This window comes from Moschus berezovskii, chromosome 5, assembly GCF_049115385.1.
Source record: "Moschus berezovskii isolate FMDL1 chromosome 5, NW_MosBer_1.0, whole genome shotgun sequence".
NCBI lineage: Eukaryota > Metazoa > Chordata > Mammalia > Artiodactyla > Moschidae > Moschus > Moschus berezovskii.
The window spans coordinates 24,454,627-24,468,261 of NC_142464.1; the positions used below are offsets into that span (position 1 = coordinate 24,454,627).

The 13,635-nt window shown below is 41.1% G+C and overlaps 1 protein-coding gene across 1 annotated transcript; it reads right to left on the reverse strand.

Moving 5' to 3' along the window:
• Nucleotides 1-9,200: 9,200 nt before the first annotated feature.
• Nucleotides 9,201-9,664, reverse strand: LOC129561880 (small nuclear ribonucleoprotein Sm D2). The gene has a single exon (XM_055434720.2). It carries the CDS (start codon nucleotides 9,639-9,641, stop codon nucleotides 9,285-9,287), a length of 357 nt encoding a protein of 118 aa, XP_055290695.1. The 5' UTR covers nucleotides 9,642-9,664; the 3' UTR covers nucleotides 9,201-9,284.
• Between the last annotated feature and the right edge of the window lie 3,971 nt (nucleotides 9,665-13,635).

The following is a 13,635-nucleotide window of genomic DNA, read 5'->3' on the forward strand; positions in this document are numbered from 1 at the left end:
GAGTTGTATGAGTTGTTTATGTTTTGAGTATTTGTTGTTATGAGTATTTTGGGTATTAGCCTCTTATCAGTCATATTATTTGCAAATATTTTCATTTAGCAGATTTTCTTTTCATTTTGTTGATTATTTCCTTTGTGCAAAAACTTTTAAATGTAATTATGTCCCATTTGCTTATTTTTGTCTCTGTTTCCTTTGTCTTAGAGACAGATCCAGAAAAAATACTGCTATGATTTATGTCAAAGAATGTTCTGCGTGTGTTTTATTCTAGGAGTTTTATGATTTCCAGTCTTACATTGAGTTTCTTTAGTCCACTTTGAATTTATTTTTGTATATGGTGTGAGAAAATGATCTAAAAATGTCCAGTTTTCCAAGCATCACTTATTGAAGAGATTATGTGTGTTTCATTTTGTATTCATGCCTCCTTTGTTGTAGGTTAGTTGGCCATAAGTGTGTGGGTTTCTTTCTGGGCAGTCTGTTCTGTTCCACTGATCTATGAATGTGTTTTTGTGTCAGTAACATGATGTTGTTTGGGCTACAAGGAGGTAAAAGACTTATATTCTGAAAGCTATAAAACACTGATGGAGATTAATCCTTTATCAGTTGCTTCATTTGCTATTATTTTCTCCCATTCTGAAGGCTGTCTTTTCACCTTACTTATAGTTTCCTTTTCTGTGCAGAAGCTTTTGATTTTAATTAGGTCCCATTTGCTTATTTTTGCTTTTATTTCCAATATTCTGGGAGGTGGGTCTTGGAGGATCCTGCTGTGATTTATGTCGGAGAGTGTTTTGCCTACGTTCTCCTCTAGGAGTTTTATAGTTTCTGGTCTTACATTTAGCTCTCTAATCCATTTTGAATTTATTTTTGTGTATGGTGTTAGGTAGTGTTCTAGTTTCATTCTTTTACAAGTGGCTGACCAGTTTTCCCAGCACTACTTGTTAGAGACTGTTTTTTCTCCATTTTATATTCTTGCCTCCTTTGTCAAAGATGAGGTGTCCATAGGTGCATGGATTTATCTCTGGGCTTTCTATTTTGTTCCATTGATCTATATTTCTGTCTTTATGCCACTACCATACTGTCTTGATGACTGTGGCTTTGTAGTAGAGCCTGAAGTATGGCAGGTTAATTCCCCCAGTTCCATTTTCTTCCTCAAGATTGCTTTGGCTATTCGAGGTTTTTTGTATTTCCATACAAATTGTGAGATTATTTGTTCTAGTTCTGTGAAAAATATCGTTGGTAGCTTGATAGGGATTGCATTGAATGTATAAATTACTTTGGGTAGAATACTCATTTTTACAATATTTATTCTTCCAATCCATGAACATGGTATATTTCTCCATCTATTAGTGTCCTCTTTGATTACTTTCAGTAGTGTTTTATAGTTTTCTATGTACAAGTCTTTTGTTTCTTTAGGTAGATATATTCCTAAGTATTTAATTCTTTTCGTTGCAACAGTGAATGGAATAGTTTCCTTAATTTCTCTTTCTATTTTCTCATTATTAGTGTATAGGAATGCAAGGGATTTCTGTGTGTTGATTTTATATCCTGCAACTTTACTGTAATCATTGATTAGCTCTAGTAGTTTTCTGGTAGAGTCTCTAAGGTTTTCTGTGTAGAGGATCATGTCATCAGCAAACAGTGAAAGTTTTACTTCTTCTTTTCCAATTTGTATTCCTTTTATGTCTTTTTCTTCTCTGATTGCTGTGGCTAAAACTTCCAGAACTATGTTGAATAGTAGTGGTGAGAGTGGGCACCCTTGTCTTGTTCCTGACTTTAGGGGAAATGCTTTCCTGCAGCTCAATTCCAGAAAAATAAATGACCCAATCAAAAAATGGGCCAAAGAACTAAACAGACATTTCTCCAAAGAAGACATAAAGATGGCTAACAAACACATGAAAAAATGCTCAACATCCCTCATAATCAGAGAGATGCAAATCAAAACCGCAATGAGATACCATTTCACACCAGTCAGAATGGCTGCTATCCAAAAGTCTACATGCAATAAATGCTGGAGAGGATGTGGAGAGAAGGGAACCCTCTTACACTGTTGGTGGGAATGCAAACTAGTACAGCCACTATGGAGAACAGTGTGGAGATTCCTCAAAAAACTGGAAATAGAACTGCCATATGATCCAGCAATCCCACTCCTGGGCATACACACCGAGGAAACCAGAATTGAAAGAGACACGTGTACTCCAATGTTCATTGCAGCACTGTTTATAATAGCCAGGACATGCAAGCAACCTAGATGTCCATCTGCAGATGAATGGATAAGAAAGCTTTGGTACATATACACCATGGAGTATTATTCAGCCATCAAAAAGAATACATTTGAATCAGTTCTAATGAGGTGGATGAAACTGGAGCCTATTATACAGAGTGAAGTAAGCCAGAAAGAAAAACACCAATACAGTATACTAACGCATATATATGGAATTTAGAGAGTTGCAAATGATAACCCTGTATACGAGACAACAAAAGAGACACAGATGTATAGAACAGTCTTTGGGACTCTGTGGGAGAGGGTGAGGGTGGGATGATTTGGGAGAATGGCATTGAAACATGTATGTTGTTATATGTGAAACGAATCACCAGTTCAGGATCGATGCATGTTATAGGATGCTCAGGGCTGGTGTGTGGGGATGACCCAGAGGGAAGATAAAGGGCAGAGGGAGGTGGGAGGGGGGTTCAGGAGGGGGAACTTATGTACACCCAGGGCGAATTCATGTCAACGTATGGCAAAACCAACCAATATAATATTGTAAAATAATTTGCCTCCAATAAAAAATAAATAAATTTTTAAAAAAATTAAAAAAAACAAAAAAACACAAAAATAAAGCTATTTAGTATCTTAATTCTTTCAGTATAGTCTCACATCCTATTCTAATAGTTATATCTATTAATATTATTTAAGACAAACATTTGAAGCAAAGACTTTTTTTTTTTAATGTCTAGTTAATGGAATCTAATTGTATGATCATGTACTTACAAAAATAAAGTGTGTTAGCTTTCTGTATTTAAAAAACAAACAAACAAACAAAAAAAAACACTGATGGGAATTCCCTGGCCGTCCAGTGGTTAGGACTCCATGCTTTCATTGCTGGGAGTTTAGGTTCAACCCCTGGTCAGGAAACTAGGTTCGTGCAAGTTGCATGGTGTGGAAAAAAAGGGGAAAAAAAAGCCTAAACAATCTAGAGGAAAAAAGGCTGGATGTATCATGCTCCCTGATTTCAGGCTATTATACAAAGAACAGTTAATTATTTTTCTACAGAACTGGAAATCTTTCAGCTAGTCTAAAACAAGCAAGGGCAACTAAGACAACATATACCAGCTAATTTGTTGGCTGATAGTTTTCACAAAGTACCGACCTTAGCTTTTATCTTTTTAAGGATGCACTCAGGTTCTCCTGCAGAGACTCAGTTAGTCATTGCAAGCTGAAAGGAGCAAATACTGATTTTTAGGATTGCCAGCTAAAAATTGTACATAGAAAATGTAACTTAGAAAATTCGGACTTCCTAGGTTTCCAAATAGAATAAAATGCATTCAGTGACTGGCTATTAAACTGAATGGCAGATGATTGAACTGCCTCTTCTTGAGTGTGGCGATGCCCAGACTCACCTCATAGATATAAGAAAACTGGTTTCTTTCCATGAACACCATGAATAGCAAGTTACATGAATGCGTTTCCCTGGATGTCAAGGAATAGAAAACATCTTTGGTACAAATCAGTAGAATTTCATGTTTAAGTCATATCATAATTTTCTTAGATGAATAGGTTGTATGTAATTGTTCTGAGAAAAAGAAAGTCATCAGCAGCTAATGTTAAATTTAATGGATAATGAAGAGTTCTTTGAACAACTTAATCAGCTCTCCATTGGTTTATTTTTCTAAAATATGTATAAATTTTGTGGCTCTTAGTATTATAAAGGTTGGTGAGTCCCCATGTTATCATAAATAGAGAATAGATAATATTTTAAAAGCTTTTAAACAGTTTGGTCTTAAGTTAGGGATGTATTTGTAAATCGGACAAATCAAATATGTTGTCCTGGATAACAAGAGAAAATTATCCAAACTCATGGCTAGTTTTCTTTTTGTGCTGATGCTCTGGTGTGCACATCGTTTAAGTTCTCAGTATATGTGTATATGTGTGTGTATATATATAAATTTTTTTTTTAAACTGAGGGAATCATTTACCTGAGCTCTCTGATTTCCAAATTGTTTCCAGTGTTCTCCACATTCAGTAATTGGACATGTATTTTACATTCCAGTCTTTCCAGAGAGGAAAAAGCCTTTCATTCTGAGTTGGAGTTGAAAATTGATATCCCACTGGGCCAGACTGTGTGCTCCTTGACAATGATTTTTAAAACATAAAATATATTTTCTACATTTCATTGCTAATATTGAATCAATTTATTTTATAGAATTTGGAGTAATTAAGAGGTCTAGCATCACATGCTAAATGAAACAGACTTGATTTGTATGGTACTTGAGATTTCTTTAGGAGAGCACCTTCTGTAAAATGGACTTTGGTGGTCAAATAGCCAAATATATGATGAAAACAATCTGTGTAGTATGACAAAAACAGAAGTTCTAATACTCCAAGGGTTATCTGAAATCTAGAAAGTGATGCTGAAGTAAGTGCAAGCAAGTTGATTGTTTTTGTGACTTTTCAACAACGGCAGTTTGAACATTTCTCTCTCTCTCTCTCTCTTTCTGTCATTCTCCTGAGACCTACCCTCCTGCCAGTAGAATACTCAGCCGTGCAGCTGGCAACAGCATTTCTGAAGACCGTAGAATACAATTTCTGCAGCTCATAATGACGGAACAGATTCAGCAGTAGACTTTTTTCTGGATACTGATACATGTATGACACATTATTTCCCCTGTTTTCTTCTATCACCTGTATCCTTAAAGTGTTATTTTTCCTGGGTTCAGATTAAGATTTCTTACTGTTCAGTATTTAGTTGGTGTGTGTGTGTGTGTGTGTGTGTTGGAGTGGACTGTGGTACATATAAAGGGCCATATAGCCAAAAATCAAGCTGAAGTTTTCCCTCTTCTCTGGTTTTTTTCCTCCTCTTTGGAGTAGCACTTCTTTGAAGTAATTTTGTCCTCTCAGAGGGGAGGGAGCCATTATACGTACTTCATGTTGAACATGGCCTTGTGTGTCTGCAAATTGGACTATTGGGAAGCATTAGGATGAAGAAAATATGGGTTGGTTTTACCTTGTGTATACTTAACAACTTTCACATGAGGGGAGACACTCACATTAGACAAAGTATGATTAAAGGCAGGAGCTGAGCAGAGAGGATTACACTAATGCCCTCCAGAACGTGGCATAGAGTTTTACTTGTTGGGTTTGAGTCTTGCCTTTTTTCTGAAATTCTTTTGGCTTAACGTGTATTTTCCTTCCTTTTTAATTCTTCAAGCTGAGACATTCAGTAAATTTTGTCCAGTGGAGAAGACACTGATCTGTTTATGGTAGTGTAATGGAAAGAAACTAGACGAAAAGCCTGTTTTCAGAATTAACCTAGATTTTCCACTTTCTTAGACTGGGTGAAAGAGTACACAGAAATAATGGAAATATGGGAGAAAACAGTTTGTTACTCATAAGCTAAGAAATACATTAAGTGAGGCAGGTAATAGAGCTTACTGTGGTGGCAACATGGAGAACAGGAGCTCGTGGGTGCTCACAGTGGGGCATCTCCCTGGGGCCTCTGTATGTGAAGGGAGGAAGCGGTCACTGCCCCTGCTGAGCCATCTTATTGTAAAGTCAGATTCGGGCTTCAGAGACTTGCCTTATCTTCCTTCTTGGCCCAGGCATCAGTAAATTCCTGAGAGGTCCTACTTATTAAATTTTGACTTTCTTCTTCTGGGAGATGTAGATGGTTTTGCTTCCTTATTTATTTAAAAAAAACAGAAACACCGAGCCTTCGTAGAGAAGTGTTTGTGGTAAGCACAAACAAGGGTCATAAGGATAATTTGCACACAAGAAAGAAACTGTAACTGGGTTAATAAATAAAATGGATTTATTGGCATCACCGATGCAATGGACATGAGTTTGAGTAGGCTTCGGGAGTTGGTGATGGACAGGGAAGCCTGGCGTGCTGCAGTCCATGGGGCCGGAAAGAGTCGGACATGACTGAGTGTCTGAATTGAGCTACTGAAAAAGTCCGGAGGTAGGACAGGCTGCAGGGAAGCTTGGTCCAGGCCCTTGCTGTGTTTCTTTGCAATTTTCTAGTTTGTTCTCATGTCACTTAGCTTTGTTCACATACTGGCTTTGTCCTCATCCTTTTTCTTCGCGGTCACAACAAGGCGACCTCGGCTTCCAGACCTCATATCCTCACTGTGCATTTTTCCAGAGCAGGAGAGGACACCCATCAGGCCACTGTATCATGTCACTCCATGGGGACAGAGGAATAATACGACTTGCAGAGTGGTGACCAGTGGCAGGGCCCTCATCCATGTCTTAGAAATCCTAGTAAAATTCTTATTTTTCCTGTGTTTGGACCAGTGTAGGTCACATCTCTTACCCATGTACCAATTACTGTCAGGGGACTAGAAATGCCTTGATTAGGTCATTCCAGGGCTATGGGAGCCACTGTTGTAGCACAACATAAAGTAAGATTCATTGGCACCATATGGATTTCCAAAATAAATAGGGGATGATTTATAAGGGGTACGTGAAGAACAGTAGTTGCAGAGGACGTGAACAGTATACTGATTTAGGTGTGCTGGGTAAGAATGACCTTGTTACCTGTGACAGTTACAGGAGCACTCAACCTCTGGCACTTTTCATGGTTCCACCCTCCCTCTTCTCCTTGCACTCTTTAAACTATTCCATCTGATTCTTGCCTCCACCATTCCACTGAAACAGCTCTTGCCTTGCCAAATCCCATGGAGGTCTCGAAGTCTTGATGTATTAATACATGACTTCCGTAGTGTTTGATAATTTGATTACTGCTTCCCCTTTCTTGACTTCTCTTTCTTTGACATCATTACTAGTCATTGTTCATGCTGATGACTCCCACTGAAGTCCCTTTTGATTATTTAAATGCCTAAAATGGACTCTAGTGAATCCACAACATTATGGATCATTTTCTTCAGTTCTAAAATGAAATGTTTTTCATTTCAATAAAAATGATTACTAGAGAATACAGTTATGAATCAAAAGATAATATAATGCTTTACATGAATAATTTGGGAATTTCAGAAAATGAAAAGGAAGGCCATATACATTCGTATTCCTAACACCCAGATATAAACGAGGGACTTGCAAGAGTCTTCCCAGCACCACAGTTCAAAAGCATCAATTCTTCTGCACTCAGCTTTCCTTAGTCCAACTCTCACATCCGTCCACGACCACTGGAAAATCCATAGCCTTGACTAGACAGACCTTTGTCGACAAAGTAATGTCCCTGCTTTTCAATATGCTGTCTAGGTGGATCATAACTTTACTTCCAAGGAGTAAGCGTCTTTTAATTTCATGGCTGCAATCACTGTCTGCAGTGATTTGGGAGCCCAGAAAAAGAAAGTCAGCTACTGTTTCCACTGTTTCCCCATCTAAGTTACCTAGAGGTGATTATTAACAGCTACTGGGTATCTGCACCAAAATGTCCCACACGTCCCTCAAGTCCAACTGTCAGTTTCACAGCCTTTCCTCAGCCTCTTCTTTCCCCTGTATTTCTTGTGTGACAACAACTTTTATCCCATTACTTAAGTCAGAAGCATGAGACTCCACCTAGAATTTTATTTCCTCTCCTTAATCCCTCAAATCAAGTCAATAATGTCAACCAGTTACCTAGCACTTATTATATGCTCTTAAACAGTGGAAACAGTGTCAGACTTTACTTTTTTGGGCTCCAAAATCACTGCAGATGCTGACTGCAGCCATGAAATTAAAAGACGTTTACTCCTTGGAAGGAAAGTTATGACCAACCTAGATAGCCTATTAAAAAGCAGAGACATTACTTTGCCAACCAAGGTCTGTCTAGTCAAGACTATGGTTTTTCCGTCTAGTCAAGGCTATGGTTTTTCCCGTGGTCATGTATGGATGTGAGAGTTGGACTGTGAAGAAAGCTGAGCGTCGAAGAATTGATGCTTTTGAACTGTGGTGCTGGAGAAGACTCTTGAGAGTCCCTTGGACTGCAAGGAGATCCAACCAGTCCATTCTAAAGGAGATCAATCCTGGGTGTTCATTGGAAGGACTGATGCTAAAGCTGAAACTCCAATACTTTGGCCACCTCATGCAATGAGTTGACTCACTGGAAAAGACTCTGATGCTGGGAGGGATTGGGGGCGGGATGAGACGGGGATGACAGAGAATGAGATGGCTGGATGGCATCACCGACTCGATGGACATGAGTTTGAGTGAACTCCGGGAGTTGGTGATGGACAGGGAGGCCTGGTGTGCTGTGATTCATGGGGTCGCAAATAGTCAGACACAACTGAGCGACTAAACTGAACTGAAACATAGAAACAGTGCTCTTAAACACTTTGTGTATGTTAACTTAATTTCTATGATTATCTTATGAAGTAGGTCTTTATCAGGGCTGGATCAGGGTGAGTCACGTGAGGTAACCAGGGAGCAGAGTTGAAGGAAGCACTCACTTTCAGGCTTGTGAAAATGTATGCTTGCCCTAGATCCAGTCCTGATCTTTCTTATACCCATTTTCTAGATGAGGAATCTAAGAACAGAAAAGCGGAATAGTTTGTCGAAGTTTATACAGTTGGTATGTGACTGAGTTGAGATTTTGGGGTTGGTTCAGTCTGACTTCAGGGTCCAGAAGCTTACCTGTTACACCACATGCTCCTTACGCATCACCTGCTCCTCTTCTCCGAGTTTACTCTTAAATTTGCCTTTTCCATTTGCATGGTTCAGCCCCTCAATGTCTTCTTGCTTGACTATTGTAATTTGTTAGCTAGTCTTTGACACTTCAGTAGAACTTCTGCCAGATTGGTTAGCCTTAGTACTGTCAGAGTTATTTTGGGGTAACAGACGCGACGCGAGAGACGCCGGCCCCGCAGCAACGAACCACGCAAAGAGGAGCTACCCAACGCCTGAGGCCAACACGACTGAGCGACTGAACTGAACTGAACTGAACTGAATAATTGAGAGCTGATTTTAGTCTTCCTTGGCCCACATGCATGATTTGACCAAGTTTAGTGCTTTTTACTCCAGGCATTTATTTATTTATTTTTAGAAAAAACGCACAATTTTATTATTTCAAGTACAGAGGGCAGGTCTTTGCAAAACCAGAGGGCAAGTTCTGACAGCAGGGAGGAGGCCCCTACTTGCCAGCGATGAGCGGGTTCCTCAGGACCACGATGACAGAGTCCCCGCGCAGGAACATCTTGGAGATGTAGCGGTCCTTGTTGACTGGCTTGGACTTCTTCTTCCCCTTGCCGCTCTTGGGGACCTCCGTCCACATTTCCTTCACGTTCTCCAGCACCATGTTGCAGTGCCTGTCGAAGGCCTTCACGCGGCCCAGGAGCTTCTTGTTGTTACGGCAGTTGATGAGCACTTGTGTGTTGTTTTTGACTGACTGCGTGAGCACGGAGAGTGGCCCCGTGTTAAACTCCTCCTCCTCCCGCTTCTGCAGCTCCTCTGGGGTCATCTCACTCTTGGGCTTGTTGAGGAGACTCATGATGATGATGGTGACCGCGTTCACTACTCCAGGCATTTAAAGATGAAAAAGAGACGTATCTGTTGGGTTCAGAAACACATACATGGGAAAACTTTGAATATTAATCATCACTTTCTTCAATCATCCCCATTCTTTCATTTGTGATTTCAAGCTAGGTGTCTTTTTGAGTATAGATGGGAATACCAGACCACCTGACCTGCTTCTTGAGAAACCTGTATGCAGGTCAGGAAGCAACAGTCAGAACTGTACATGGAACAATAGACTGGTTCCAAATAGGAAAAGGTGTACGTCAAGGCTGTATATTGTCACCTTGCTTATTTAACTTCTATGCAGAGTACATCATGAGGAACGCTGGGCTGGAAGAAGCACAAGCTGGAATCAAGATTGCTGGGAGAAATATCAATAACCTCAGATATGCAGATGACACTACCCTTATGGCAGAAAGTGAAGAGGAACTCAAAATCCTCTTGATGAAAGTGAAAGAGGAGAGTGAAAAGGTTGGCTTGAAGCTCAACATTCAGAAAACAAAGACCATGGCATCTGGTCCCATCACTTCATGGGAAATAGATGGGGAAACAGTGGAAACAGTGTCAGACTTTATTTTTTTGGGCTCCAAAATCACTGCAGATACTGATTGCAGCCATGAAATTAAAAGACGCTTGCTCCTTGGAAGGAAAGTTATGACCAACCTTAATAGTATATTAAAAAGCAGAGACATTACTTTGCCAACCAAGGTCCGTCTAGTCAAGGGAATGGTTTTTCCTGTGGTCATGTATGGATGTGAGAGTTGGACTGTAAAGAAAGCTGATCGCCGAAGAATCGATGCTTTTGAGCTGTGGTGTTGGAGAAGACTCTTGAGAGTCCCTTATACTGCAGGGAGATCCAACCAGTCCATTCTAAAGGAGATCAATCCTGGATGTTCATTGGAAGGACTGATGCTAAAGCTGAAACTGCAATACTTTGGCCACCTCATGCGATGAGTTGACTCACTGGAAAAGACTCTGATGCTGGGAGGGATTGGGGGTGGGAGGAGAAGGGGACGACGGAGAATGAGATGGCTGGATGGCATCACCGACTCTGTGGACTTGAGTCTGAGTGAACTCCGGGAGTTGGTGATGGACAGGGAGGCCTGGTGTGCTGTGATTCATGGGGTCGCGGAGAGTCAGACACGACTGAGCGACCGAACTGATTCTTGCCCACAGACTTGTTTATAGATAGGATGGGCTTAAAGTATCCTTCCAGTCTAAGGCTTCCCTGTGTAGGTTCCCATATTTCCTGACCAGGGGAAAGAAGAGGATGGTTTTGAGAATCTGCCTGCAATGTAGGAGACTGAGGTTCGATCCCTGGGTTGGAAAGATCTGATCGAGAGGGGAATGGCACCGCACTCCAGTATTCTTGCCTGGAGAATTCCATGGACAGAGGAGCCCAGTGGACTATAGTCTATGGGGTCACAAAAAGTCAGACACGGCTGAGCGACTAACACACTGGACCATCACCTCAGCAGGTTACTAGTGTATCTTCACGGTTCCCTTTCTCTTCTTAGGGCCCAGTTCTTATAGGTGATTCCCTCAGTTTAGATCCATTCTAAGAGTCCAGGACTAGTCTCTTATTGGGTTATTTGCTCTGAGGCTGGGCAATTTTCATTGGCCTATTTACTCCAGAACCCACAGGAATCAGAAGATAGTCATATAGGGAGATAACTTTAATGATGGATGATTAAAAAAAAGCATTTCTTTGGCTTGGTCATGTTAGTGTAAAATAATTTTTCAGTTCAGTCACTCAGTCGTGTCCAACTTCTTGCGACCCCATGGACTGCAGCACGCTAGGCTTCCCTGTCCATCACCATTTCCTGCAGCTTGCTCAAACTCATGTCCTTGAGTCGATGAGGCCATCCAACCATCTCATTCTCTGTCATCCTCTTCTCCTCCTCATCTTTCCCAGCATCAGGGTCTTTTCCAATGAGTCAGTTCTTTGCATTAGGTGGCCAAAGTATTGGAGATTCAGCTTCAGCATCAGTCCTTCCAGTGAATATTCAGGACTGATTTCCTTTAGGATGGACTGGTTGGATCTCCTTGCAGTCCAAGGGACTCTCGAGTCTTCTCCAACACCATAGTTCAAAAACATCAATTCTTTGGTGCCTTAACTTTCTTTATGGTCCAACTCTCACATCCATACATGACTATTGGAAAAATCGTAGCTTTGACTATATGGACCTTTGTTGGTAAAGTAATGACTCTGTATTTTAATATGTGGTCTGGGTTTATCATAGCTTTTCTTCCAAGGAGCAAGTGTCTTTTAATTTCATGGCTATAGTCACCATCTTCAGTGATTTTGGAACCCAATCCATTGTATATTTTCAACCCCAAACATATTTATTCTTTCTCACCAGGTCGTGGTGACTTTGTTTTTTTCATTGAGGGTGAGAAAAAAAAATTCTTTATAGAAGATTCACAAATGCAGTCAATGTTCTCAAAATTACCTATTTTCACCGCAAACCCCCATTAGTTAATGCACAGGACTTTAAGAGATGTCGCACAGAACTACCTTGCTAAACTGAAAATCTGATTGCAGTTGTGTGTGCGTGCCTGCTGTCACTTCAGTCATGTCTGACTCTTTGTGACCCTAATGGACCATAGCCTGCCAGGCTCCTCTGTCCATGAGATTCTCCAGGCAAGAATACTGGAGTGAGTTGCCATGCCCTCCTCCAGGGGATCTTCCCAGGACCGAACTTGCGTTGCTTAGGTCTCCTGCATTGGCAGGCAGGTTCTTTACTACTAGCGCCACCTGGGAAGCCCCTGTAGTAGTTACACCAATATTTATTGAATGATTTCTTTGTGCCAGCACTGTTCTGAACACTTCATGTGCAGTAACTCACAAATTTTCACCTCAACCCTATGAGATGGATGCTATCATTATCGCCACTCTATAGATGAGGAAACTAAGACACATAATGGTTACGAGTGTCTCCTCCAAATGACAAGTTCAGCAAGAGACAGAGCCAGGGTTAGGTCTGAGTAGTCTGGCTTCAGGAGCCACGCTCTTACCCACTCTGCTAAATAAGTCCTATTGGCAGTCCAGTCAAGTCCATCTTCCTTCAGTTCAGTTCAGTCGCTCAGTCGTGTCCGACTCTTAGCGATCCCATGAACCACAGAACGTCAGGCCTCCCTGTCCATCACCAACTCCCGGAGTTCACTCAAACTCATGTCCATTGAGTCGGTGATGCCATCCAGCCATCTCATTCTCTGTCGTCCCCTTCTCCTCCTGCCCCCAATCCTTCCCAGCATCAGAGTCTTTTCCAGTGAGTCAACTCGTCGCATGAGGTGGCCAAAGTATTGCAGTTTCAGCTTTAGCATCAGTCCTTCCAATGAACACCCAGGATTGATCTCCTTTAGAATGGACTGGTTGGATCTCCTTGCAGTCCAAGGGACTCTCAAGGGTCTTCTCCAGCAACACAGTTCAAAAGCATCAATTCTTCGGCGATCAGCTTTCTTCACAGTCCAACTCTCACCTCCATACATGACCACTGGAAAAACCATAGCCTTGACTAGACGGACCTTGGTTGGCCAAGTAATGTCTCTGCTTTTTAATATGCTCTCTAGGTTGGTCATAACTTTCCTTCCAAGGAGTAACCGTCTTTTAATTTCATGGCTGCAATCAGCATCTGCAGTGATCTTGGAGCCCAAAAAAATAAAGTCTGACACTGTTTCCCCATCTATTTCCCATGAAGTGATGGGACCAGATGCCATGATCTTTGTTTTCTGAATGTTGAACTTCAATCCAACCTTTTCACTCTCCTTTTTCACTTTCCTCAAGAGGCTTTTGAGTTCCTCTTCACTTTCTGCCATAAGGGTGGTGTCATCTGCATATCTGAGGTTATTGATATTTCTCCCAGCAATCTTGATTCCAGCTTGTGCTTCTTCCAGCCCAGCATTCCTCATGATGTACTCTGCATAGAAGTTAAATAAGCAGGGTGACAATATACAGCCTTGACGTA

Coding starts and splice junctions, on each gene's coding strand:
- LOC129561880 (XM_055434720.2), bottom strand. CDS start 9,641: ATGAGTCTCCTCAACAAGCCCAAGAGTGAGATGACCCCAGAGGAGCTG.